Below are 27,934 nucleotides of genomic sequence, written 5' to 3' on the forward strand. Positions count from 1 at the left end.
CCTCCCCCTTGTCTTTAGGGTTCTCTCATTCAGCATTTACCTTTGGTATCGAGAGCCATATCAGCCAGTCTAACATCAACGGCGCCCTGGTACCCCCTGCTGCTTTGATTTCCATCATCCAGAAAGGCTTGCAGTATGTAGAGGCAGAAGTCAGTATTAATGAGGTAAGGCAAGTCTCTTGTTGGCTATAGATGATGACAAGTGCTTTCATATATCTGCAGAGGGTTTCATTACCCTGGGGAAGTGGGTTGCTCTCTCCTCCTTGACTGTCCTGCTTAGATGGTTTGCTGTCACGCTAGATCCTCTGTAGGTCCTGCTCACCAGACCTTTTCTTGTCGAAGAAGGTTGGAATAATACAAAGTTCTATGGAGGCCTCAATCAGGGCAGTCATTCATTGCCATGTTGCGTGTGGGTGGGTGTTTGTGTGTTCTTTTATCAGACTGCTGGTCCTCCAGAGATCAGATATTAAAGTTCCTTCAATGTTCACGTGAACAGGTCGCATGTGACCAGATTCTGGGCAAGCCTAAGGAATTCAGAGAGCGTGCAGACAGAAGCACCCTCACCTGCAAAAGCATGGCATGCAGTTGCCAAAAGCTCGGAACTACCTGCCGCAGTGCACACATGGCCAAAGCGTTGATGTCTCTTCATTTAGGAGGTCATGCACAAGCGCCACCAGCTGTGGTCATTCAAACAACACCAATGAGGCAGTGGAACAATTGGGGAGGGAACCCAGTTGATTGTGTTGTTTTTTAAAGGACACTGTGGTTTCGATTTGCTCTCATTTGGCCTAGTGATTTTGCCCAGTCTTTTGCAAAGATGTTTCTGTTTTGGAGACACACACACACACACACACGCACACACTGCATTATCCCATAGACAGGTGTGGAGAACCTCAGGCCTGGGGCCTGAAGGCAGCCCTAGAGACACTCCCCAGGCCACAGCCTCCATCAGCCCTGTCCCACACCCTCCTTGAGGGCTTTTGCGTGGCTGGAATTTGCCCTTAATGTTTCTTGCTTACCTGGAAAGATGATGGAGAGGCGGTGGGTTGGGTGGAGGGGCGTAGAAACTCTGTTTTTGTGTGTGGCTGGAATGCAGACCACTGCGCAGAGGTAAGAATCATGTCCACTGCTCTGGCTCCACCCTCTCTTGTCTCTGGCCACACCCACCTCTGCAAAAATAGCTTAGCGTCCTTGTCCTTGGCTTTCCTAGTCTAATGGAAAGCGACGCACCTCACCGTTTTCCTCACTAACCCTTCCATACATAAATAAAACTTTTTTGGAAGAAGTCCCCACTCAGATTATTTCCTCTCCTCTCCCTTCTTCAAGATGTGAAAGTTTCTACTTTTGAGACCTTGAAGTTGTGCACGTCAGCCATTCCCCCTCCTTACCAAGCAGGTATTTTACCAGAGTCCCTTATTTCTGCCTAGTAACTCAGGTGGTCCCTTGGCCTTCCACAAGGAGAGCCTTTTCAACACTTCAGTTGAGGCCCGGCGGCCATTTCCGCCTTCCTTTGATATCCCTCTCCTTTCCTTTTGAGTTGGAGAACAGAGAGAGCATTCACCACTCTTACGGTGAAAAGAAATCTCTGGGAAGGACACGAGTCCAGGGGAAGAACGGAGAATAAATGAGGGAAGCAGCCCGCCACAAGGAGTTGCCCTGTCCTCCCAGCTTCTAAAAACAAGCCAAAGGACATGTCTATGGAGGCAGTTTTTGAGGAGATACTTTCAAGTTTAGTTTGGTGTGTCCCCTGCCTTCCGGCAGTACTTAACAAAAGCAAATGTATGCGTTATTATATTGCCCTTAAACCTATGTCTGGAATTTTTTGTGTGAAAATACATTAGTCCCCTGTGCTGAGAAGCCAGGCAAATTGAGCTGGGCCAGGTCCCGCTCTCCCAGTCCTTCCACCCAGTTCTCAGATCAAGTTAGCACCCCTCATCCACGATCAAATAGTGGGTGCAAATGCGCCAACCCAGTGTTCACTAACAGCAGCACTAGGCTGGAAATCTGACTGGCATGACAACCCGATTCCCAATGAGAGGGAATCGGCCTGAAAAAGCTCTTATGGTCAGAATAGTTTCTTTTTCGTTTAAGTCCTTGAATTCCAGGGCCATCCACTGGCCATGGGCTTATATTATTGTTTGTATTTGGGGGGCTCGTCAACCTGGGAAGGTAGCTCATCTAGGAGAAGATATCCACCTTGAGAAGAAAAGGCTGAAGAGTAAACCCCGCACAGATCCAGAGTTCAGTCCCTAAGACAGTTGACTGGTGCCATGTATGCCTCCGTCCAGCAACTTCTGCAGCCCAGCTGGTGCCAGACATATTGCTCCGCTTTCCTTTGGGCTATGAGGCCACGATTGGGGTCTTGTCGTCTGGGCTGCCCAGGACCTCCATACACGCTGCCCCGGCTTGCGCCCCAGGTTTCTGTTAACGGAGAGATTTGGCTTCATCCCCAGAGGTGCACTCCATGATCTCTTGAGGCAGGCAGGTGCCAACAACCAAAGGGTGCCAAATTGAATAAAATATTGGGGGTGGGGGCATAGTCACCCCACATAGTCAATTACAAGATGCGATCCATGCACCCCATCTGAATGGCAGTGCGCATCAACTTTAGGGGGCAGCCTGGGTGAAATGAAAGTAGCCCGGGGGGGCTTTTGCCGCCGACTCTGCTATTGGGCAACCCCAAGGTCAAGGGCGGGGTCTCCCCTCAGACGTTGTTGGAGGCAGAGCAGTGGACTGACTCTTTGCAAGGCATCTTCATTTGTTTACAGACAGATACTATTCAGTAACTTCACAGGACAATTGGCCCCGCATACCCATTCTGTCCTCGCCCTGCGACGCCTTTTTAGAGGGCCCCTAGAGTTTTTTTTATTAAAAAACCACTGATCCTGAGTTCGCTCTTGCTTTAAAAACACTTTGCAAAGTACTCTGTGCAGTGGTAAAAAATCATCATCATGACAGGTCTGTTTACGCTCCTGCCCTGAGATTATCGATGAAAAATTTGACCTGCAATTTAACACTCTCTCTCTCTCACTCTCTCTCTCTCTCATCCTCAACCTCCAAATCAGGATGGTACTTTGTTCGATGGTAGGCCGATAGAGTCCCTCTCGCTGATAGACGCCGTGATGCCCGATGTGGTACAGACGAGACAGCAGGCCTACAGGGACAAACTCGCCCAGCAACAGGCGGCGGCCGCTGCGGCGGCGGCTCCGACAAACCAGCAGGGGTCTGCGAAGAATGGCGAAAACACTGCGAACGGCGAGGAAAATGGAGCCCACACTCTAGCAAGTAAGTAAGCCGGCATGCAAGAAGGATTAGGTGGCTGTGCTCTTGCCGTTAAGTTCCGAATTTCACGCAGAGCCGTCTGCATGAAGCATCTCCATATCCCCGGTATTTGAGCGAACAAATTTGGCTGGGTGATCGGGACGCGGCTGCACCAAATGTTTGTAAACATTTGAAAGGGGGGGGGGGCTTGGGGGGGTTGGACAGTGTTGCTCAAAGCACCATGTTCCCAGCGCGTGCACGCTTTTTTATCTGCAAGGTTTCCCAGCTGTTGCAATTTGTTGGAAAACGCCCAGGGGTGCCTGCTACAACTCCGACCGTCCTCCGGTATGCGCAACACTAGAAAAGGCATCTCCCCTCTCATCCAGTGCGCTCAGCGACATAAACCACCTTGATTTATGCACACTAATCATCTAGCATAACACAGCAAGAAGCGTGAAACATCGTAGTCTAATATACTATTTATTTACACACTATGTACAGACTACAGCATAATGGCGACCGTTCTCTTCTGCTCCGAGAGAACAAACAGAACAAAGTACAGTGGTACCTCTGGTTACGTACTTAATTCGTTCCAGAGGTCCGTTCTTAACCTGAAATTATTCTTAACCTGAAGCACCTCTTTAGCTAATGGGGCCTCCTACTGCCGCTGCGCCGCCGCCGCACGATTTCTGTTCTCATCCTGAAGCAAAGTTCTTAACCCGAGGTACTATTTCTTGGTTAGTGGAGTCTGTAACCTGAAGCGTATGTAACCTGAGGTACCACTGTAAAAGCAAAAGTAGATTACAAAGTACTTACAGCGGAAGAGAGATAAGGCTGTCTTCCGTTCCCACAGTCTTCTCAGACAGGCATGTGAATTATACCAATCACAAAATGCAGCATCGGAAGAGTGAAATTACTGTTGCAATTCCTACGATTGCGGAACGTTTTTCAGCCGGCAGAATGGCATCTGGGCAAGTGTGCCTCCATTGAAGGTCCCAGACACAAAGCACATTCTTCACGAAACACAGTCAAAATCCTAAATTCAGGCTTAGCAGAGTCCCACCTTGTGTGGCCTGCTTCTTATTTACTACTGTGCCCACGGTCTATTGATTTATTTTCAACCTGCAAAGCAAGACCACATGCTTGGCTCTCAACAGTTGAAGCAAAACTGTTGACTGATCCTGAGTTCGCTCTTGCTTTAAAAAACACACAAGAGCGCCTTGCAGGATCAGACCAGTGTTGTTTGCAAGGTTCCCAGCAGCAAGCTGGCCTCTGCTGGCAGCGGAAGGTTAACTGTGAGCCCAAGCTCTCCCCTATAGTATGCTTCCAACACATGGGTATTATTTGCATTGGTAAACCTGCAGAAATGCACGTTCTCTTTAAAACTAATGTCTCCATTCCTTTCCATGTTTGGATTTAGAAGCCAGGGTGATTGTTGGTGCTCCCCCCTTCTTTTTTTGCTTGTTAGCTGTGAGTTGCCGCTTATGCTAGAAATCCAGACTACTGGTCTAAAGATAATGTGATTTACCAGCCACCCCTACTGGCTGGAAACGCAAATGATACCTGCTCTCTGTCTGCCTTTACAGAAAGAAGGATTTATGTAGCTTCTGTATCCAGTGCGAGGGATACTGAGATGACTTGGGGAAAAAGCTGCCCCTCTACCCTCTATCTTGCATGTGTGCTTTTTGCAGACAGGTCACTCTTAAATTAGTCACCAGACTTGCAAAGGTTGTGCATAGATCTCCAAAATAGGAAGTGGATTGCATTTGCTAACCATAACTTTCTGTCCTTGGCTCCCTTGGCTTAATCTGATTTCACCTTTTGGGGTTTCAATTTCCTTTTGAAATGCTAGAAAAACGTCGCCACCAGCTTAGACTCAAAACTGTTGACTTTTGCTTGTTTAAACAGACAGGCCAATGTGGATTCAATATGGCTTCCTTGCCAAAGTAAATAAAGCAACTTACTGTACCTTGCCATGATTAGCCACTGGTTTGCCACACACCTCCGTGGAGTTAGCTGAATATGGCAACATGATCTGTATGGGGGTAGGAGAGTTTTCCATTATAGCGTATGTTTAAATCAGAGTTAAGGTGGTCTTGTCTTGCCCTCAGCCCTGCATCACCCTAGAAACCACCTCTTTAGCGTAATAAAGTACACAAACAATGAAGATAAAAAATGCATGCGGTGACAAATACATAATTTGTATGCACACAAGAAATATTTTGGCTTTGCTCTTAAGGCAATTATTATTCACTGTTACTAAAACCTCCAAAGATCTTGTGATAGCATATATGCTTCGTTGGGGCATATACAGAGTGCCCATTCAACATGCCAGCGGAGTGTTCCAGTGAAACAGAAAAACACCAGTCAGTCCCTTTATGGGCAATATAAAGCAGATCCACAGCCATACAGTTGTAGTACACGGTCTTTCCAGCAGCATACCTTCTTGCAGTGTTCCAACACAGACTAGGCTCTGGCCCAGGGCAGGAGCCAAGAGCAAACTTGCTTCAAACACAAGGATATTTATACTTTAGGTTGTGCTAAGTCACTCTCACATGCTTGCTGACTCACTCTCACATGGTTAACCAGTTGCAGGTGCAGGACAAACATGCCCAAAATTAACCAGCACACCTAAGTACCTCTTTCTTGTCCTTTTTTCTCTGCATTCTTAAACATCAACATGGTTCCTCTAACTTGTATAATCAAAACAGTCCTCTGAGGTCAATTAAACAGGGAGGTTGTGACTGGTTACTCTGACCTTCATGGCCAGATAGGAGATAGAAATCCCCATCACCGCTAAGTCCAGCATTCTGTCCACTACACCACTCTGGATCTCCACTCCCAGGACCCTGTTTGGTGGATTGAATGCAGTTCATTTGCACCAACCCATCAAAAGGGCACATTGTTTCTGACACTCAGATGTAGGAGGGTGTGCCAGAAGGCCCAGGGATCTAGGGAAGCAGAGAAAAGCCCAACAGAGTATGTGCTCAGAGTCAAGGGTTAGAGTGTGAAAACCTGCTGAAAACCAGTAGTGGTTGGTGGGACGGAGCAGCAATATTTTCCTTTTCCTTGGTGTCGCTGTGCTTTCCAGGAAGGGAGAGGCATCAGGGAGGTTGGTGCAGTGCAAGTGCACCAGCATGAGTGGCGGATTGGTTCTGCCAGTGCATTTGCACTGTGCTGAAATTTCATTTCATTTCACTTTTAAATCGTATACCGCCCTTTCTATATTACTATACACAAGACGGGTTTGTAAGCTGAAGAAACAACAAAGCAGACTGCAGAGATCTCACACGCTTAATAACCTGATCCAACAAAGAAGTTGTAATGATGACCTAACCTTAAAATAAGCAACTTATATAAAAGAAAGCAATGCTCAATAATCCATTCGAATAGCGTTAAATTTATCAGCAAACACTAGTTACACAGCTCGCACTTAACCATTACATCAAAGAATTACTAAACTGCAATCAATTAAAATTATCAGCCAGTAGCAATGCATAAAATACCACAAAACATTCAAACCCACAAGAAAGGATCAAACTGAGAAGCAAGCATACCTCTGCCCACTCTATAAGTAGCAGTGCTGATGAGAGGAGGTCAGAGAAGCACCGCCACCCTCCCTGCCAACTGCTGCTGCTTGAAACAGTGCCCTCTGGTCCATCAGCACTATATATAAGATGGCGGTGGGGGTCAGGGCAAAGGTGTACCAAGCAACCAAGGTGTGCTGTCCGTGGTCCTGCAGGCCAAAAGGCAGGATTCAAAGAAGGAGTGGGTCCATAGTAACACACCTACCCCCCGGTTGTTGTCCTCTGTTCTGCAGATAATCACACGGATATGATGGAAGTAGATGGCGACGTCGAAATCCCTTCTAACAAAGCAGTGGTGCTGCGTGGCCACGAATCAGAAGTATTCATCTGTGCGTGGAACCCTGTTTGCGACCTCCTGGCCTCTGGGTATGTTTCCCCTAAAGAAATTTACAGAGGCAGTTCTTTACTCCGGTTGCACAGCCTTTTCTTTAAGCACGAGAAGGTGGGGAGGCCGCCGACCACACTTCCGGCATCTGTTTGTTTTGTACAAAGAAGTTGAGTCCTTTTAGTTTTTAACTTCTTATCCGTGCAGAAAGTTCTTTTTTAAAAAAACAAAAGGCAAAGAGAGGGAGAGAGGAAGAACTTACCTTAAAAACAAAATCAGTAAGCATGCTGTTCTGAGGCACTTGATAGCCAACTTCCACAGCTTCCAGAGCCAGTGTGGTGTAGTGGTTAAGAGCAGTGGACTCGTAATCTGGGGAACCGGGTTCGCGTCTCCGCTCCTCCACATGCAGCTGCTGGGTGACCTTGGGCCAGTCACACTTCTCTGAAGTCTCTCAGCCCCACTCACCTCACAGAGTGTTTGTTGTGGGGGAGGAAGGGAAAGGAGAATGTTAGCCGCTTTGAGACTCCTTAGGGTAGTGATAAAGCGGGGTATCAAATCCAAACTCTTCTTCTTCCCTTCTTCAAAATCCCATGGGTGTTGTTTTCTCATATCAAGAAGCATGCTGGATAAATGCTTAAAGGAAAGTCTAACACCCAGAATCACCTCACTGTTATAAAGTATAAGCTCAGCCTAACACCCACCAAAATTCTGAAGCAATTGTGTTGGGTGGGTGGGTGGGGGGACTCCCTGAGAATGAAGGAGAAAAATGGAAGGCTCGTTTGCAGGGGAATAAATCCTTTGAAAAATTGGAGGCCAGCTTGTGGCACACTGCTAGTTTATTTGCTAGTTGTCCCCATATATTTTACACACTGCGACAGGTAGTTTGGTATCCTCCAGCTGTGGATACTTTAATTAGCGGTCCAGCTCTTCTCTGAAGACCCTGGGAATAGGACTGCTTGAATCGCACAATGGTGCCGACAAAGTGGCATGTTTTAAAAGTAGGGCTTTTTGTGTTCGTTTTGGAATAGTTAACCGTAGCTTCTTGGCTCTTTGCAGTGGCGAAAGTGGTAAGCACGTTATTTTGGGCAACGTAAAAGCGTTCCCATTCAAAACAGCAGAATGAGGTCTGTGTAACGTTACTGCACACAGAGAAGAAATGCAAAAGACTGATTGGAACGTTTCTAGCAAAAGAGCCTGTAATTCTGGGAATGGTTGTGACCAGGCACTGTTACCCACACCTTTTGCTCTTGCAAGGTGGTGGTAAATTATTGGCTCAAAGAAGCCCATGATCCCTGTTTATTTTGCAGATCGGGAGATTCAACGGCAAGAATATGGAACCTTAGTGAAAACAGTACCAGTGGATCCACACAGCTGGTCCTTCGGCACTGTATACGAGAAGGGGGCCAAGATGTACCGAGCAACAAAGACGTGACTTCCCTAGATTGGAATGTAAGCAGAAACTCCCTGGTGCTTCAAACGTACTTTGCAAAACCCATATTTTCAGCTTCCAAGTTAACAGTGGGTATCCACAGGGGGGGATGAGGGAGTTCTTTTCTGAACTTTCCACTTAGAATTGTGAGTTGACCGTGTCCCTTTCGTCGCTGCTTTTAATGCCACCAATGCCCATGGTAACCAGTAAAACGCATACCTGCTGAAAGGTCAACACTTGGCGTAGCTGGGATATTATCTGGAAGGCTGAACTTTGCAACCCCATAAGGGTTCAGGAAGCACATCCGCTCCCTGTTCTGTGCAGAAGAGAGCTTTCAAGACTCAGTGGGCTTTCAGAAGTGTTTTCTTGTGTACCGGAGTTGTACACAGCAGGCACGCACAAGCCCTTGAGCGCACTCAAATCAGCTGTCTGGGCAAAGAAACTAAAGCCAGGAAGGCAGGAAGTGCAAAAGAGCAAGTAAAATTACAAGCAAGCTTTATAATAGTCCCAGATCAGCATCACAGAAGCATAACAAAGAAAAAACAACAAAGGTGTAGGTCAGTGGGTTGGGAACTCATAACTCTTATGGCCAACAGTCAGGGATGATGGGATTGCAGTTCAACAATATCTGGTGGGTGTCAGGTTCCCCAGACCTGGGAAAAGTGAAAGAGGGGTATCTTGGGGAAGAGACCTTAAACAGATTCAGCACCGCACCACCCCCATCAGTGCAATAAAGACTCACCCTGGAATAGTATTGGAACGGGCTTTAAGAAAACCTGTTGGTAGTTCTCAAGCACTGAAAAGGCTATTAGAAAGGGGGGGAGAGATAGGGAGCAATTGGTACAAGTTCCATTAAGGAGATGGAGGATTCCACCCCATGAAGGTTGATGACCAAAAGCAGCTGGCTGTTGCTTACCAGGAGGAAGAAGTGGAGCTAGGAAGTCAGTGTGGTGCAAACTCGACGTTTCAGGCCTTCTGGGTCTCCTGACATTGCACCTGCAGTGCTGTGACCTCCCCGCTGTGTTCCCTGCCGCAGTTGTCCCAGTAAGCCACAGCGACCCACCTGCTGGGAACTCCAAATTCCTCAGTGTAGATTTAGACATCAGAAGAAGATTCCTAGCTCTATGGATCAATACACCAACCACAGTGCCCCTGTGATATATTTCCACCATTCCTTATGAGCAGGACTAGGATGACTGGCAATATCCACCCCCACCCCCAAAAGATGAAATTTCAAGGTGTGCTTTGAAGGCCCAGCTCTGGGGAAACGCCCAATAAATTACAAGGGAAGCCCAATTAAAGATTTTTGTGAGACTAGGAACATTTCACAGGGGAGTTCCACAGGCCCCCAAGCGGCACCGTATCAAGACGGGCTACATTTCTTCAAGAAGTGCTGTTTTCATTTGGGAGAGGCGGGGTTGCAAAATGTGCAGGCCTGAACAAACAAGCAAACAGGAAGTAGTCTGCAGGGGCAACAAGAAAACTGACTCAAGTTTTGGGAGGTTGGACCCAGATGGCATGCAGCTTCATGGCACACATCACAATCTGAAGTGCGTTGCCTAGGAAGGAAGTCCCAGTGGAGCTCACTCCCAAGTTAGTGTGCATCGCATTGCCCTCAGTTTACATTCATCCCAAAGAGAGCAAGCTCCGTGAGGACGTTGGCTGCCTTAGCTGTGTTCTGTGACACGAAATAGCATAGCATAACACTCTTAACTCTTTCCAGTGTGGTGTAGTGCAGGGGTCAGCAAACTTTTTGAGCAGGGGACGGTCCACTGCCCCCCAGACCTTGTGGGGGGGCCAGACTGTATTGGGGGGGGGGATGAACAAATTCCTATGCCCCACAAATAACCCAGAGATGCATTTTAAATAAAAGGAGACATTCTACTCATGTAAAAACACGCTGATTCCCAGACCGTCCGCGGGCCGGATTTAGAAGGCAATTGGGCCGGATCCAGACATCAGGCCTTAGTTTGCCTACCCATGGTGTAGTGGTTAAGAGCAGTAGACTTGTAATCTGGTGAACCGGGTTCGCTTCCCCGCTCCTCCACATGCAGCTGCTGGGTGACCTTGGGCTAGTCACACTTCTCTGAAGTCTCTCAGTCTCACTCACCTCACAGAGTGTTTGTTGTGGGGGAGGAAGGGAAAGGAGATCGTTAGCCGCTTTGAGACTCCTTCGGGTAGTGATAAAGCGGGATATCAAATCCAAACTCTTCTTCTTCTCTTCTTCTTTTGCCCCACAGAGCGAAGGTACGCTTCTAGCAACAGGGTCATACGATGGATTTGCAAGGATATGGACTAAAGATGGTGAGCACACGGTTTTTCAGTTGTCTTCTTTTTTCTATCTTTTGAAATTTTGTGTAATTTTTTTCCACTGTCCTTTTTTTCGTCTCTTGTGCATGGCATAATTTGTTTCGATCTTTCGTTTTCCCATTTTAGAATTGTAATAAATGCTCTTTTTATTGTCCAGGTAATCTCGCCAGCACGTTAGGGCAACATAAAGGTCCCATATTCGCATTAAAATGGAACAAAAAGGGCAACTTCATATTGAGCGCAGGCGTGGACAAGGTGAGACGGCATCTGGCTTATTCAATTATCCCATTTCGGTGAGATCAAATTATGGGGCACACCAAACCGGTTTAGATTTGAAAACCCAACATTAAAAAAGACAGCAAGGCCATGTGAGAGCCTGTCTGGGTTTGGAAACAACAATCTTCACTATGCCTTAATATAGCAGGTGACTTATGAGCATTCTTGACAACAAATGTGGTCTCTTAATACTAGTGGGAATTGCAGTTCGCTCAAGTATGGTGGGGGCGAACTGTCAAATGGCGAACTTGTGAATGCAAGTGAACACTCCCAAGGCTGGAGCAGCTTAAGACGAGAGCAGACAAATATATGGAGAATTGTAGAGAACATTTCCTGCAGTTTATGCATCATGTCCCCTTGGATTTTCCATTTCTTGCTTACGGGCTCCTTTATGCATTTTGCAGCAGGAAACCCAAATTTGCTATGCTGTGTGCACTCGACAGGGAGCTGTCACTGATCTCCCTGACCCAAGAGGACAAATGTATGTTTCACATTCACAGGAAGTTTTAAGCAGATGCTTGAAGCATTTAGTCTTATCAGTTGGTTTGAATCACTTAAAAAGCTTTTGACCAGTTGAAAAGGTGCCCTCAATTAACTGGGCAGAAGGATGATGATAATAATAATAAGAAGATGTTATTATCACTTACAGCAAAAATAATATTAAATACATTAACTTGGAAAATCCACATCACAAGGCCATTATGGGAAATGCTAGGTAGGTAATCCAGTCTGATGTAACTTTGCCAGATAAATGCACTCATGGGATCTCTCTGAAAAGGGCAATCGGGATAGTCCTTTTAAATAAATTAAGGGATCCCTGTGTCTTTTTCTCAGCACAGAAAGGATGGGAAGGGAGCGCATGAGCCTAAAGCTTGTTGATTCCAATTTTGTCCTGGGTAAAATCACTGTGTGTGTGTGTGTGTGTCAGAGAGAGAGAGAGAGAGATTTCTCAAGCAGGCCAGAAGTCATACTCTTTGCAGTAGCTCTTAATCTTACGAACATGAAGGTTTTCTAGTCATTATATGTCACAGTGAAGGCAAACAAGTTCTGAACCTTGCACAAAGGAAAGGGAGCTTGTGTTGGATTTAGAGTGGATAAGCAGCTGGTGGAGAAAGGGTTTAGCACGCTCTCTACTTCACATCACCCACCCCTGAAACCTCTTTTGGGGCAGGAGGGAGCTGCTGGTGTGCAAATAATGTGTCGGGCACTAAGTGGTTAGCTGAAGGCAGACGCTGCAGCCTGCAAATATTTGAAGGGAGATGAGCTAATTAGGAGATTACAGACAAGTAATATGGATATTAGGAACTGCTTTCTAATAATGCAAACTTGTAAGCTGCACCTGTCTGGTAGATAAACTTTTGCTTGGGGCATTTTTAAATAGCAAACCTACAAAACATACAATCTGAATAATGCTGGTTTGGCAGACTTTAGCAACGAGTGAGATCTACAAAAGCAATTTTATGGTCTTTTGCTGTTTGTTTTTTTGAATTCAGACCACAATTATTTGGGATGCACATACTGGAGAAGCCAAACAGCAGTTTCCTTTCCATTCTGGTACGTATTTCTTTTCAAAGAACCAATTAGTTTTGAAAACTAGGGGAGGGACAATTAACAGTGGAAGACACTGCCTTTTAAGGCTCAGTTGGTCCTGATTAAAATCAAGATTATCCATACCTCTTTTTTCAAAAAGCACGACTGTGCACAAAATCTCTTTGCTACATTATCAAAATAAGATATATTTAGTACCACACTCTGTAGTATTCAGTAATTTGTTAGATTATAACAGTAGACTTTAAAATGAACTTGCAGAATATCAGCAAATAGAAGAATAAGCAGAAATTCACTCTCGACAATTGCAATGAATCGTTACTTAAATTATCATCAGTAAAAATAACAGCAAAATTGCAATACATAAAAATACCACAGTACAGTGGTACCTCTGGTTACGAACTTAATCCGTTCCAGAGGTCTGTTCTTAACCCGAAACTGTTCTTAGCATGAGGCGCGCTTTCACTAATGGGCCTCCTGCTGCCGCCGCGCCAAAGGCTCATGACTTCCACTCACATCCCAGGGCAAAGTTTGCAACCAGGAGCATCTCTTTCTGGGTTAGTGGAGCTCGTTACCCGAAGCGTTTGTAAGGAGGACGGTACATAACCCGAGGATCCACTGTATATAAGAACCATATAGAAAGATGAAATTAAATGACAAGGGCAATTCCCTCTGAATTTTACATTCTGCTCTGCTCTAGGCTGATACCTCGATACCGTTTGCTCATGAATACAGGGGGGAGGTTATGTTTCTGCTTAACGTTTTGTCTGTCTGTCTGTCAATAGCACCAGCGTTAGATGTTGACTGGCAGAGCAACAACACATTCGCCTCCTGTAGCACAGATATGTGTATTCACGTCTGTAAACTAGGCCAAGATAAGCCCATCAAAACCTTCCAGGGCCACACCGTAAGTATAGTTTTTATTTTATTTGTAAAGAAGCAGAGTTCCACTTGTTCAGTATAAGCTGCACATATGGAGCAAAGTTAAGAGATGTGATCCTGTCTTCGGATGGCTTAAAGCTTTCCTGCTGCCGTGTCACCTCAGCCCAGCACCACATGTTACTTCCATGAACGACCTGCATCCCCAAGCTGCAGTTCCCATAAGATCACAGCGTTTCCCATCAGTTCATGACAGATCTGTTCCAGATTCCAGGCATGGATTCTTGGATTCTTTTGAAAGTTATGAATAACTTACAGATTCTTACGTTAGGTTGTAAGGGGAGGCATAGCCTTTGCTTTTGCATTGACTGTACAATTTGCATAGGCAAAGATGGTGCCATGGTGCTGTTATTAAGCTAAGCATTTTTCCTCCAAAGGAGGCCCCATTGAATTAGCAAAACCTTTTCGTAAGTGTCCTTCGGATGCAATCTGAGTGGTATTGGGCCAAGCCCAATAGAGCCTGCTGTATCCATTGCCCGCCTCTGAATAATATCAAGGCAGACATGTTCCATCAAATTTCAGCATTGTTCCTTCTGGATTAATGGTGCCGCCATGTTGTTACTGAGTTGGAAGAGCCTTCCTTTTATTTCCCTGTCCTCTTATGTCAATGAAATGGGAGATGTCAACTTCCCTCTTGCTTTTAAATTTCAGAATGAAGTTAACGCAATCAAATGGGATCCCACTGGTAATCTTCTGGCATCTTGTTCCGATGACATGACTTTAAAGGTAAAATGTACAACACTGGGTGATCTGGGTTTGTAATAAACTACTTATGCTATACTTTTTCAGTCACGTTCTTAGGTGGAGTTTATCGCTATGTATCCAAGAAGGCTTTGGCCTTCTTTTGACTGGCAACGTTGTTAGTCGTCTTTGGCAAAATTGGACCTGGTGTCCTATAATGCCATAAGAAACATCTTGCTGGACCAGCCCATCAAGTCAAATCTCCTTTTGTATGCCCCCATTCTCTGTTGCCTGTGACAGGAATCAGCCTAAAATCCTAGGCACTCCATGTCCTGATGAATAGCAGAGTTGCAGAAACGTATATTTGGAGTGAATGTGTCTTGGAAGTAATAAAACGCGCAGAATCAAAGGTTCATCAGTAAAAGAATAATTTTTCACGAAAGGCAAAAACACACACACAAAAAAACAACAACCACGAAAGGCAAACACACACACACACACACAAAACAATTTCAGAGAAATCTGCAAACGTTCAAGGTTGAAAATGAAAGTAAGAAAGAATTACCAGTTCGCTGAGCGCACAAATTTATCTCTCCCGGCTCAGTGTGACCTTGAGATAGCCAAAACATAAAACATAACATTTCCAACTCTTATCAGTAAAAAAAGAAAAGAACCTTGTAGAATGAACTAGTATCTTCCAGCATGTTCCAGTTTCTGCCCTCAAAGACCTTAGTCATGACAGCTTGCTACCCAGTATTGAGTACTGAATGATACTTGGCCAGTAGCTATTGATTAGCCTGTCCTCATGAATTTGCTCCTAAAGCCACCTTTGCTAATCCCAATCCCAGCAGGTTGAGGCTTTGTTATGTGTTCAATGACTAGATTTAGTGTTGCTGGAAGACCTTCCTTTTCCATGCGCTACCTCTACTTGTCAGTCAATTTAATTGACTAGCTTCATCTTCCTGACTTTAAAAAGCACTTGGTGTGGCTATCAGCTCATATCAGTCCCTTGTTTCACTTGTTTTAGCGTAACGTATTTCCCCAGGTTGGCATCCAACTACATTTTACTGGGAGTGCACTCAGTGAAATTAATGGACCTAAATTGTTGACGTTCATTAATTGCAGTGGATCTATTCTGAGTAAAACTTAGTTAAATACCACCCTGGTGTCTTGGTTGAGCGACTGCCTTTTAGAACGCAGAACAGGAATTCCAGAGGATTATAGTCTACAACGAAAGGAACAGGAAGCAGAGTCTATACAGAGTCAGACCACTGGTTCATTTAGTTCGGTATTGTCCATAACTAGCCAATACGGTTCCCTTTACATAAACCCAGCAGCAGTTCCGCATGTTTTTAGAGAGGGATACCCTACAGCTTTTTTAACCACACACTGGAATTTGTTTGTTTGTTTGTTTGTTTGTTTTGGTTTCCGTCCTATGAAAGCACATTCTCATCCCATAAGCATGTGCAGTTTAGCAATTTTATGATTCTATGTTGAGATTCCTGCATCGCAGGGGATTGGACGAGATCACCCTCAGGGTCCTTTCCAAATCAACACTTCTGTACAGTGGCGTAGCGTGGGTTGTCAGCACCCGGGGCAAGGCAAGTAATTTGCGCCCCCTAACCCGTGGATTTGCGCCCCCTAACCTGTGGATTTGCCCTAATGCCAGATGTTGCGCCCGGTGCGGCCGGCCCCCCCTGCACTCCCCACGCTACGCCACTGCTTCTGTAGAGAACACCTGGTAAAGGTAAAGGGACCCCTGACCATTAGGTCCAGTCGTGACCAACTCTGGGGTTGCGGCGCTCATCTCGCTTTATTGGCCCAGGGAGCCAGCGTACAGCTTCTGGGTCATGTGGGCAGCATGACTAAGCTGCTTCTAGCAAACCAGAGCAGTGCACGGAAACGCCGTTTACCTTCCCACCGGAGCGGTACCTATTTATCTACTTGCACTTTGACGTGCTTTCGAACTGTTAGGTGGGCAGGAGAGAACACCTGGGGTTCACTGCAAATGGGAGGCCGCCTCCGTGAAGCAGCTCTCCACACATTTTTTGCACTTCCTTCCAGTGCTTCGCGACGAGCCTCCTTTGGCGTTGGATGCTGTGGAAATTGCCACAGCTGTGCGCAGAACGAATTGCAGAACGGTGACCGAGCTCCTACAAATGCAGTGCCAAGTTCACATGAGAATTGGGCTCAAAAAACCCCGGAGCAAAGTGTCTTCATTTGCACTGTGTTTCTTTGCTTTGGAGGAAGGAAGAGGGTTGCGATATTTGCCGGGAAACCCTTTGCACAGAAAGTTGATACGCTTTTTCTTCTCTCTTGACCTCTCTTAGATCTGGAGTATGAAACAAGATAGTTGTGTCCACGATCTACAAGCACACAACAAAGAAATTTATACTATCAAATGGAGTCCTACGGGGCCAGGAACAAACAACCCAAATGCCAATCTTATGTTAGCAAGGTAATATTGTCAGGGGGGAGACAGCAGCTATGCTAAGGCATCAGAATTCATCCTCAGGACATGAAGGTTTAAACTGTGGGGACTCCCCCTATGCGAAGGGGGATAATCGGGGTCCACAGATTGATGGGCCTCCCTCTCATGGGGAGGTCTCAAACCATGCTCAATTGAACACCTTAAAATGCACACACTTCTTCAGATCTTCCCACCAATTGCAGAAAGATCAGAAGAGCTGCCCAGGCAGTTTTGGACGGGGCTTGTATGTGCACCCCTCCTTGTCCCCATTTCAACCCTTTGTATGTTCCAAGAAGCCTGCTATTATTCTCATTTGTGTATTTGAGCATGTGCTTCTTGCTCTCCTTTGGAGGGCAAACAGAGCCAGCTACAAGTGCCTCATCCTATTTCGAAGGTCACGTCTGCACCGTACGTTTAAAGCCCATGACTTCCTCTCACCCCAAAGAATCATGGGAACTGTAGCTTATCCCTCACAGAGCTGCAGTACAGTACAGGCTGAGCACAACACATTGTTCCATTTTCTGCACTTCCCGGCTTCCTTAACCAAACGGGGTTCCCAGGATTCTTTGGGTGAAGCCATGCACTTTAAACATATGTTGGGGATGTGACCGAATTCAGGAGTGCCCCCAGGGTGATAATGTCGTAGGCCTTTTCTTGGAATACTGCTTGTTTTGCAGAACGCTGCAATACTCGCAACCTACTGTAGATTCCAGCGTATAAGACGACTTTTTAACCCTGAGAAATCCTCTAAAAAGTCAGGGGTCATCTTATACGCCGGGTATGGGTTCACTGGGCAGCGGCAGTGGGCGGCGGGCTCCACGCCAGGGAGCTGGGCAGCTTCCTCCCGGCGTGGAGCCCACCGCCCACTGCTGCTGCCCAGCAAAGCTGCTGCGTATAAGACTGGGCGTACAGTGGTGCCTCGCAAGACGAAAAGAATCCGTTCCGCGATTCTCTTCATCTTGCGGTTTTTTCGTCTTTCGAAGCAACCCCATTAGTGGCTTAGTGGGCTTAGCGGATCAGCTGATAAGCGGCTTAGTGGCTTAGCGGATCAGCTGTTAAGCGGCTTAGCGGATCAGCTGATAAGCGGCTTAGCGGATCAGCTGATAAGCGGCTTAGCGGCTTGGGAAAAAGGGGGGGGGGAGGAAAAAAACCCTGCAGGAACTCGCAACACATTTTCGTCTTGCGAAGCAAGCCCATAGGAAATTCGTTTTGCGAAGCACCTCCAAAACGGAAAACCCTTTCGTCTAGCGGGTTTTCCGTCTTGCGAGGCATTCGTCTTGCGGGGCACCACTGTATAAGTCAACCCCCCCAAATTGGCAGCTGCCAATTTGGGGGGTCGTCTTATACACCCAGTCACCTAATATGCCGGAATCTATGGTAGGTAAGTGCCAACTAGCCCGAGGAAATCCAGATGTGGATATTTAATCATAATGAAACAGGTCGTTATAATAATGAAGCTAAAGTCTATACAGTTACGATTGTAGGGTCCAAGGGGGTTGTTACAGGGGCAGCCACCTACACAGCCCTGATTATGAAAGATCAGCCCTTTAAATGCACGTTTTCTGCTACACCTCTTCTGCTGCACTCCTCTTATTCTTTTGCTTTTCTTCCTCCACCCTTAATTCCCCCCAGTGCATGGTTTTGTTTTGTTTTTTTAAGAAATAAAGCATAGGTAAATACATTCTAAAATCAATATTGAAATGACAGCAATTGCTTCCCCCTCCCGTTCTTTCCCTTCTCGGCAGTGCATCTTTCGATTCTACAGTTCGGTTATGGGATGTAGACAGAGGGATCTGCATCCACACCTTGACGAAACACCAAGAACCTGTGTACAGCGTAGCTTTCAGTCCTGACGGCAGGTATCTGGCCAGTGGCTCTTTCGACAAATGTGTACACATCTGGAATACACAGGTGCGTCTACTTGGGCGGTTGTTTGTGTTTAGCTATTTTATTCAAATTCCTTTCTTTCTTAGGGTTCTTGCCCCACACTCCTCAGTCGGATTTGCCGGGACAGCTTTTAATATCAGGGGCTAAGTGATGATGATGATGATGATGATGATGATGCCTTTCAGGGTGTCTGGGGTCTTTTCCTTGCTTCTACAATGGCAACACTTGGTGATAGGGAACGTGGCCCTTTATTGCTGCTGAACCTCCCAACAGTAGTCCTCACCATTCATGTCCAGCCTGCCTCTTGAATGCCCGGGGAACCTTGCGCATTTTGTTTTCTTTCTCCCAGCCATTCCTCTCCTTTGCACCAAGGATTTCCCCAATGTTTATGAGAGAGAGAGAGAGAGAGCATGTTTCCAAGCACAGGGCTCCCATTAAAATGCAATACGCAGTTAGGATTTCTGCCCTAAGAGGGTCTGAACAAACAGCGTTATTTAAGAATGAGGGGAACATCAAAAGCAAGAGTTGGCTCTTCCGGAAGCTGTATCGTTGGCACAGAAATGACTTTTTAAGGTGAACTGATAGGTTCGTAAAATGGACTCCTGCGTGCCAGTCAGACCCTCCCTGGTCACAAATACAGTCTCAGAAGACTAGTTCCCATGTAACTTTCCCCTTGCTTTTAAAAATCTCTATTAGCACAGTGTTATTTCAGAATTGACCCTGCGAAAGAGGCGCTTTTAAAAGGAACCAGAAGGGTTTGCATTGTGCATATGCCCCCCCCCCCCCCGGGTCTATGCGTATTGATAACCTGCTAGCTGGACTATAATAGTGACTGGCGGCTCCCGAAAAACATATTAGAAGTCCTGTTTAAGCAGAAATGCTATGGCTTGTTAAGAGAGGGCATATAAAATCTTTGAGCTCATCTGCGCTAGTTTCCAATTTGCTTCTGGGCTAAATTCAGAAGCACTAAACAGGCTGAGCACAACACATTGTTCCATTTGTTTGTCCCCTTCCTTGTGATCAGCAGTGACTTCCTGATCTAGAACATGGCACTTGCAAAGGGAAGTGACCTCGTAGAGCAGGCATAGGCAAACTCTGCCCTCCAGATGTTTTGGGACTACAAATCCCATCATCCCTGACCACTGGTCCTGTTAGCTAGGGATGATGGGAGTTGTAGTCCCAAAACATCTGGAGGGCCGAGTTTGCCTATGCCTGTCATAGAGTTCCGCCTAGCTCTCTGTCTCCCCCACAGGCACAGAAAGGCACTGCAGAGAATGGTCCATGTGCTCAGAATGTAGGTGGTTTCGAATGCATGCATACTTACAGAAAATCAAGTGGTATGTGTTTATATTAACAAGGATGATAATGTATTTTAATTGCTTTCTATCCCCCCCTCTTTCTTTTTCAGACGGGTGCTCTAGTGCATAGTTATCGGGGAACAGGAGGCATTTTTGAGGTTTGCTGGAATGCAGGAGGAGACAAAGTTGGAGCGAGTGCTTCAGATGGTTCAGTAAGTACACAGGTTCTTGCAATTTGTCACTCCTGGAATATCCAAGTGGGCCTGGAAATGTAGAGGCTTCTTAAAACAAGCCAGAAGACCCATTGCTGTGTGACAAGCTAGGCGGGACTACAACTTAATGCAACGTTACATGAAACCAGTAAATGAAAAAGTAAGCATTCATTGGCGCATCTCCTTAGGTAGTGAATGAAGTGTTCCCAGGCTTAGACCAACTACACCCGACTAGGTTGTCCGTTGGACCCTCCAAAACAGGAAAGACCATTAGCGGCTTCCTGTTTGAGTGGAGACAGTGACGGGTCTTCCTGCTTGCCCTCTTGTTTCCTGACAGCCCCCAAATACGGTCCAGTTACTCTGCCTCCACCTCACCCCGCATCTTACAGGGACAAGCAAATTGCCACGCCTATTCAGATTTGACACAGAGAGTTCAAATGTTATCATTTCCAACCAAGGCGCTACCGCAAAACAAGAATTTCCAATCATTCTTTTGAGATTCTCATGACTGCATGCAAATGTGGGGAAGAAGCGGGTAAAATTGATTAAAACGGACTACAGAAGAAATTATTCCTCCATAAAGCACATGGAACAAGAGAAAACTTTCTCTGTTTTGTTTAAAAAAAAAAAAAGCAGAACGCTCAGGTTCACTACCAACATCCATTTAACTCAGCAGTGTGTACAGCAAGGAGGACCGGCAACAAAATGCTGCAGCGCTCAAGCTCAGGGTGCCAGCCATGCCCTTTTCTAATGCACACCATCCCATTCCCCCTCCAAACTTTCCGTTTTCCTACTAAAAGACACCTAGCATTCTGTGGGCACTGAGCATGCTCAGTCCTCTTTGGGGCTCAGGTTTTTTGGGGCTCCCCTTTTTTTGCCCCCCTCCCAAAGGCCTTTTAGTACTTCTGGAAACTTTGGGGCTCTTGTAAGAGTCCTGATTGCCGCCATCTTGGGCTGCACCCGGAGCTCCCTGTCCGCTAGTTCAAGGACTCTTGTGCCAGCAGACGGGCAAATTTTGATGTTGTGCAGCATAGGATGCAAATGCGTTTTGCGTGAAGCTCACCATGCAATGGGTCGTGCATACAGCATTTTTACTAGCAAGCTACTTCTGCGTTCCCTTGTGCAGCATCATTCTGCAGGCAGATAACATTTAGCCATCAGAACGAAAGAATACTGCCGAGTGACTTTAACCTAGCGCTACATTAGAGGCAAAGGGACGCGGGTGGCGCTGTGGGTTAAACCACAGAGCCTAGGACTTGCCGATCAGAAGGTCAGTGGTTCGAATCCCCGTGATAGGGTGAGTGCCCATTGCTCGGTCCCTGCTCCTGCCAACCTAGCAGTTCAAAAGCACGCCAAAGTGCAAGTAAATAAATAGGTACTGCTCCAGCGGGAAGGTAAACAGCGTTTCCGTGCGCTGCTCTGGTTTGCCAGATGCGGCTTAGTCATGCTGGCCACATGACCCGGAAGCTGTCTGCGGACAAACGCCGGCTCCCTCGGCCAGTAAAGCGAGATGAGTGCCGCAACCCAAGAGTCGGTCACGACAGGACCTAATGGTCAGGGGTCCCTTTACCTTTACATTAGAGGCATCCCTTTGTTTCTCAGCTGTCAATGCTCAGTATCAGTGCTTGCTAATAGCGGGAGGGAGTACACATAGGCCCAGGGCAAAAACATGAATTTTTCATCCCCTCCTGCGACGCCCTGGCACCCATGAGTCAGAGATATCCTATCTGTGGAAGGCGACAATCGGCCTCTTCTCTGTTGTATGCAACTGATGCTCTTAAGAAGTAATGTGTATTCTTGTGGATTAATCTGTTGTTTCATAGACTTCTTAACGCCCCACTTTCCCCCACCCCTTCTCTCCTTCCCCCTTGCAGGTTTGTGTACTAGACCTACGGAAATAGCGCTATTAGTTGGAAGCCATGGACCGACTATGAATGTGTACATAGCCAAAATGACTGTCCCCTTGACCCATGTACTGCTATAGTCCCAATTGAACCATGGCCAGTTCCACTACAGCCAAACCCGAGAAAGAATTATATACATATACTGTGTATTAAAAAAAAAAAAAAGCGAAAACAGACAAGACACACGGCAAACGATTAACACCCTGAAGAAGACGACAAGAGGTTGTTGGGTTCTTTTGTTTTTTCGTTTTTTCACAGCTTGTGAAGCCTGTTCACCAAGTGCTGGAATCTGCTGTGCCCCCACCCCACCCCACCCAAAATAACATGTGAGCATCTTTGGAAATGGAAAAACAAAAAACTAAACTAAACAGGAAGAGAAAGAGAGAGAGAGAAATGTAACTGTAGAGGAGCAGCTCATTGTGTGTACCAAATTGGGGGAAGTTTCAGGTGGCTGCCTCCCTCCTTCCCTCCCCCCTCCTTCTGCATCCCCTCCCTTCTTCAAGGTTTTAAAAAATGGAATTCCCCTATCCCTCCACCCCTCCTTTCTTTTTTGGCTTCCTTTCTTCATAGCGGGCGAGCAGTTTTTGTGTACCTTGCCTTTTAACACCCCCTACCCCCTTATTTTTGCTCAGAATTGGGGAGGGTGTGTGTGTGTGTAACGTTTTGCAGCCGTCCTTTCCGAATGCGTTATTTTAAAGGTGTAGGGACATCTCGAAGGCGTTGTGGTTCCCTGTCCACAGCTCAGGCAGGGAGGCAAGGAAGCGCAAAGCAGAACCTCTCGGAACATTGTAAGTTTGACATTCCTTTACATCGACGTAAGATCCATTACTCATGGGCTCACAGGCCAGGGGGCTGGGGTGGCTCGGCCTTTAGGTATAAATATATCTGTAAAAGTGTGTTCCAAAAAGCAGTCGTCCCTTACTTGAGACATTTCAGGCAAACATCATAGGGTACATTACTTTGTTTTTGTGTGTTTTAATCAAGAAAGTGCAGGGGTGTGTTTATACACACACATCGACACTCTGGTTTTTGGAACACATGCCCACAATGGAGGGATCAAGGTTGTGCCATTTGCTCCCACCTGAAGTTTGTGTGTTACGTTTTATATTTGCATAGGGACCTGCACACACACAGACACAGCCGTGGTGTATCTGCAAGGAGTGGCTCTGGATTGCACCAGTCCTGGTTCCACCAAGGCATGGACATTCCAAAACATCAGCACAGGACTAATTCAACTTTTGCTTTAGCTGTAGCTTGGCAGTTTCTTTGAACCCATTGCTATAGTCTTAGAGCCCTAACTGCGCAACTGCTGCGAAGAAGGAAAGAAATGTGAGGGGAAACGGATCGTTTGGTTTGCGCTCAAATTCACCTGGGCGAGGTTTTTTTCTGCTACAACATCCGGGCAACTCTTCGCCTGTTCCTTCTCAGATGTCTAGTGTCACCAAAGTCCAAATTAATTAAAAGTATTTTGAGTTTGGGGTGGGTGAGTAGGTGCCCGACACAAGACACATGCACACACTTTTTTCCCTTTTTATTTTTATTATTAAAAAAATTCAGAAATGTATTTGCCACCTCATTGCTAATACTGGGATGAGGTAAGCAGTTTGCTTGCTTACGGAAGCGTCCTACTGGAGATGTTTTGTCCATCCAAAATGTGTCAGAGAGCAGTTTTTACGCCTGTGCCGAACCAGTCTTGGCACTGGCAAAAGTTCAAAACGAATTGTGGCCCCTTTTTAGATCTGAAAGGAAACAGCAGGGGGGGGGGGGATCTGAGAATTGTTTCATGATTTATTTCAAGATGAATTTGACTTCTATCAGAAGCGTGGCTCTCGCCCTGCTGCTCCCATTCCATAATTTCCATATTCCATCCCCCCCCATCCCCCACAAAATCCAGCACAAAAAATACGACCACCACCAATGTGGTGTTTCTTATCTCAAACATTGCTTTTCCATTCCTTGCAGCGAGAGGTGGCCATGGCAGAACTGCTCTCCGCTCACATATTTGAGTATAGCAAAAACCCCAGTAGCATCAGCGCCCCTGCTTTGTGAAAAAAGTGGCGTGAAAGCAGATTTTCCTCCAGTACTGCTGATGCGCAGTGTTTTCATGCAATTCCCCGCCCCTTTTCAAAGCGAATTTTCCCCTCCTCTCTCTGGAGTCCGCTTCAACCGGCCCAATCTCTCTGCCGCTTGCCCCTCGATAACAAAGCCCTAGACAGAAACCTGCAGATCTGGACTACAGCTCCCATCATTCATAACCATTAGCCGTCCTTGCTGGGGGCTGATGGGAGTTGGAGTCCCAGCCGCATCCGGACAGCCACAAGTTCCCCCACTTTTGCTTTATATAGCTCGTTGCAGATTGATCCTAACACAGAAAAGGCAGCTTTTGGTCTCTTCTTTTTAGCCGATGGCGTTTTGGGCTTTTTAGCATTGATTTCTGTGCACACGAAACCATGTTTTGAGGCAGTTGGGAGTCCAGCTCAGCCTTACACGGCATGGCAACCACTTTAGCCTACTTTTAATACACACAAACACATCAGTTATTACTAATGGGGGAGTTGCTACCTTAACGCGAAACAAGCAAAAGGAAGATTTATACCCACAAGGGCAGTCAGTCATCTGATACGGCTCTCTACCAGCTGTTTGTATGGTTTGGGAATAGGCTCAAGATGTTCAGAACAATTTCCCTGTGAATTTTGATATGTATGAAACTCTTAACCTGTTGAATATCTGGCACTTGGAACATTTTTTTTTTGTGCTTTTTATTGCTGGAGGTCCAGGACTGTTGCTGACCTCTCATTATTAAAATAATTTTTAAAAAAAAGTTTTAAAAAATGTAAAATGAAATAAAATAAAAAATCTGTGCAATAATTTTAAACTGTGCTCCCAGAAATAGACACAAATGTGTTTGGGGATTTTTGTTTTGAATATATTTAAACGGCTCCCCCCCCCCCCCCCGTTTCCCTCCCCCCTTTAGCAACGCAAATGTCAATTGCACTGAACTTAAATCTAAAAAAAAAGAAAAAAGTCAGAGGTGATTCTTGATAGTACTTTTGTATTTTGATATGGACAGTCTGTTCATTTTTCATACAAGCTGTTGAACGGATATTTCAGCGGACTTTAAAAAACTGTATAAAAACATTGATGGTGTTGAAACTCTTTTGACACAGCTGCAAGATTCCTCAGCAACGTCCACATTTCTGGTTTTGCAACCGTTTAGCTGCTTTTCTTTCCATTTCGGTTTTTTCCTGTTTGTTTTGTGATTTGATTCTAGCCACCTACGTACGAGATAGCATGCAGACATTACCGAGGCTTCATTATCACCAAATCGTGGGCTGATTCCCCCTTCTCCCACCTCCCCCACCCCGCTTTTGCTTCTAACACAATTCAAGGTCGTCGTTCAGTTGTGTGTGTGTATACATGTGCGGGGGCCAGAAGATGCTCAGCCGCTCTCTCTCTCTCTCGAGATCACGTGGGCCGGATCCCAAACTCCAAAGCCACGCACCACTCAAGAGGGGAGCGTTATTGTCGTGGGCCGAAACACCCGAGCTGCAAACTTTTGCCCCAAGTGCTATGCACCTATTCCCACTGAAGTTGTGACGGTTGAGAGTACGCAGTAGGTTTCGCAAGACTGTAGCCCCCCCGGCTGCACTCCAGAGAATAAAATTTCAGATAGGTTTGCACCATGAGCCTTCCCCCAAAAACCTCTCCTCCCACTACCACCTTTCTTGAGACTACAGCCTCTTCATCTCACTAAATTGCAAGCTGCTTTTGAAAACCAGCTAACGGCGCAGGGGTGTTTTTTTTGCGATAAGATCACGAGGGCCGGGGAAAACGGCCCTCGTCACCTGGCTGCGGTCTCTCGCAGGCGTGGGCTGCTCGAACCTCAGCCCTGAAGTTGCCCGTGGTTTTGCTGCTGTCCTCTTATCGATGTGCCACAGTGCTGCTCCAGTTCTGAACCAGCTTCTCGTCTTCAGCATGAGATGAGCATGTAAAAGGCAGCATTTGACGGGGGACGACAGGTCGGCATGTCTAGAAGGAACTTCTCAAGTGCCAATCGTTCTATACAGGAATTCCAGGGAGGAAAATCTACACCATCTGGACCTCTTTGAGGTCAGCCCCCAGATATTGGGGCCTTCAACCCTGTCTTTCACTCATAACGGTGATGTGTTTTACAGGGGAGATGCATTTGCCATGACTGTACTCTTTCCCTGAAATTGACTTTTAGGGCATCTCTTGCAAGAACATCTATAGAGGGGCATCATGACCATCAGTGGTCATGGAAAGTCATTTTTAGAAATAAGCTTCCCAAGTTAATGCAATAATACTAATAATTTTAAAAAACAACTTTTATTTATATCCCGCCCTTCCCGGCCGAAGTCAGGCTCAGGGCAGCTAACATCAGATATATAACATTGGTATAAAATCAAACAATAATTAAATTACCTCCTGAAAACAGGTCAAAATCAAATTAAAGTCTAATTAGATGGCTTTCCGCAGGGTTAGGTTTGGGAACAGTAAGTGCTCTGGCTTTTGCATTTGAGTGGCATTTTCTACTACATGTTAAGAGGGGAAAGTTTGGAGTATGGTTTTGATAAGCATTGCGTGGATGACAAAATGCCTGGCAAGTTTCAGCCAAACCATCATAACGATGGTGAGAAATTGATTGGAGCTGTACTGCAGTCTCAGTCTCAACAGCAAGCCTTGGTGAAACTGACATGTAGGTACACGTCAGTGAGGCTTCGGCTAAAACCAGATCCATCTTTGATGGGTTTTATCATTAAAGCGTCCTGCTGGCAGAAAATATGACGGGGGCTTAAATCGGTCTCAGCGTATTCTAAGAGCAATGATAATTTGGTTGGCCAATGAGAAAAATAAATAATCCCAAGTACACACCAGGTCAGTACCACTATTTTGGTCGGCTTTTAATGTATGCATTGCCCTAGTATTCTAAATTTGCTCACAAAGCCCTAGATGTGTTTCTGAAATTGGGCGGTATGGTTTTTTCCTTTCCTTTTTTCTGACTACTGTAACTGAGACGTGAACTCATCTAAAACCCTTTCTGCGAGGGAGGGGGGCAAGAAGCATTGCAAAATATAGAGGATCTGCTCCACAATCTCTCGTGATTAGAAATCCTTATCTCCAAAGGGAAAACGACCCCCGCCGACTGTAGGTGAGAACAAACTTACTGCAAAGGTTGACTTTCAGAAGCGGCGAGCCGAAAATCTCACAAGCTGAGCAAGGGGATCTGGAAATGGCTGCCTGCCATAGTCATTTGGCTTAATTTAGTAATTACTTCCAGAATTGGTAGAAAGGGGGCAGCATTATGGCATATGGATACCAAGCCAGCGAGAGAGAATATCCATACTTTGGATCTAAAAGGAGGTGGATGTGCATTCAATGCACAGACAGTCCCCACCTCCCTCCATCCCTCCAATTCATCAAAACCTGCGTGGCTCCTCCTTTCCATGCTGAGTTTTTAAAAATAAAATAAAAACCCTTTAATTTGCTGGCTTCCTGCCTTTCGGGATTCATGCACATGAGCCAAACGAGTCATTTTCTGGATAAGCCTCTCGGTTTGGTGGACAGCAGCAAAGGTTTGATATCGGGAGCCTTCAGTCTTCTTGAGGAAGAAGACTCTTGAAGCTACGACAGGGTTATCCTGTAAGGTGAACTGGCGTCTCTTTAATTGCCAGCCCCATAACGACACAGGATCTTCAAAACAGCTGGGTTCGACGATGCAAGGTTGGTCAGTCCCAACATTGTGGCCAAGCCTGAATGTTCTCCTATAGTTTTATTTTGGGTTTGTTT

At 46.1% G+C, this 27,934-nt stretch overlaps 1 protein-coding gene across 3 annotated transcripts in view; it reads left to right on the forward strand.

Moving 5' to 3' along the window:
* The window catches only part of TBL1XR1 (TBL1X/Y related 1), a 172,160-nt gene extending 147,154 nt beyond the window's left edge, over window positions 1-25,006 (forward strand). For 2 of the 3 annotated variants that reach the window (XM_028731605.2, XM_028731606.2), the window contains exons 4-16: window positions 19-164; window positions 3,065-3,284; window positions 7,081-7,213; window positions 8,480-8,621; window positions 10,842-10,905; window positions 11,069-11,166; window positions 12,681-12,741; window positions 13,521-13,642; window positions 14,326-14,400; window positions 16,686-16,813; window positions 18,571-18,736; window positions 20,121-20,222; window positions 22,097-25,006. In XM_028731605.2, coding sequence (XP_028587438.1) covers window positions 19-164; window positions 3,065-3,284; window positions 7,081-7,213; window positions 8,480-8,621; window positions 10,842-10,905; window positions 11,069-11,166; window positions 12,681-12,741; window positions 13,521-13,642; window positions 14,326-14,400; window positions 16,686-16,813; window positions 18,571-18,736; window positions 20,121-20,222; window positions 22,097-22,123 — 1,484 coding nt within the window. In that variant the 3' untranslated portion in view covers window positions 22,124-25,006. The remainder of the gene's footprint in view (window positions 1-18; window positions 165-3,064; window positions 3,285-7,080; window positions 7,214-8,479; window positions 8,622-10,841; window positions 10,906-11,068; window positions 11,167-12,680; window positions 12,742-13,520; window positions 13,643-14,325; window positions 14,401-16,685; window positions 16,814-18,570; window positions 18,737-20,120; window positions 20,223-22,096) is intronic. The other variant, XM_028731607.2, reaches the window with a different exon arrangement.
* Window positions 25,007-27,934: the final 2,928 nt, after the last annotated feature.

Source organism: Podarcis muralis, chromosome 6, assembly GCF_964188315.1.
Source record: "Podarcis muralis chromosome 6, rPodMur119.hap1.1, whole genome shotgun sequence".
In the NCBI taxonomy this organism is placed as follows: Eukaryota; Metazoa; Chordata; class Lepidosauria; order Squamata; family Lacertidae; genus Podarcis; species Podarcis muralis.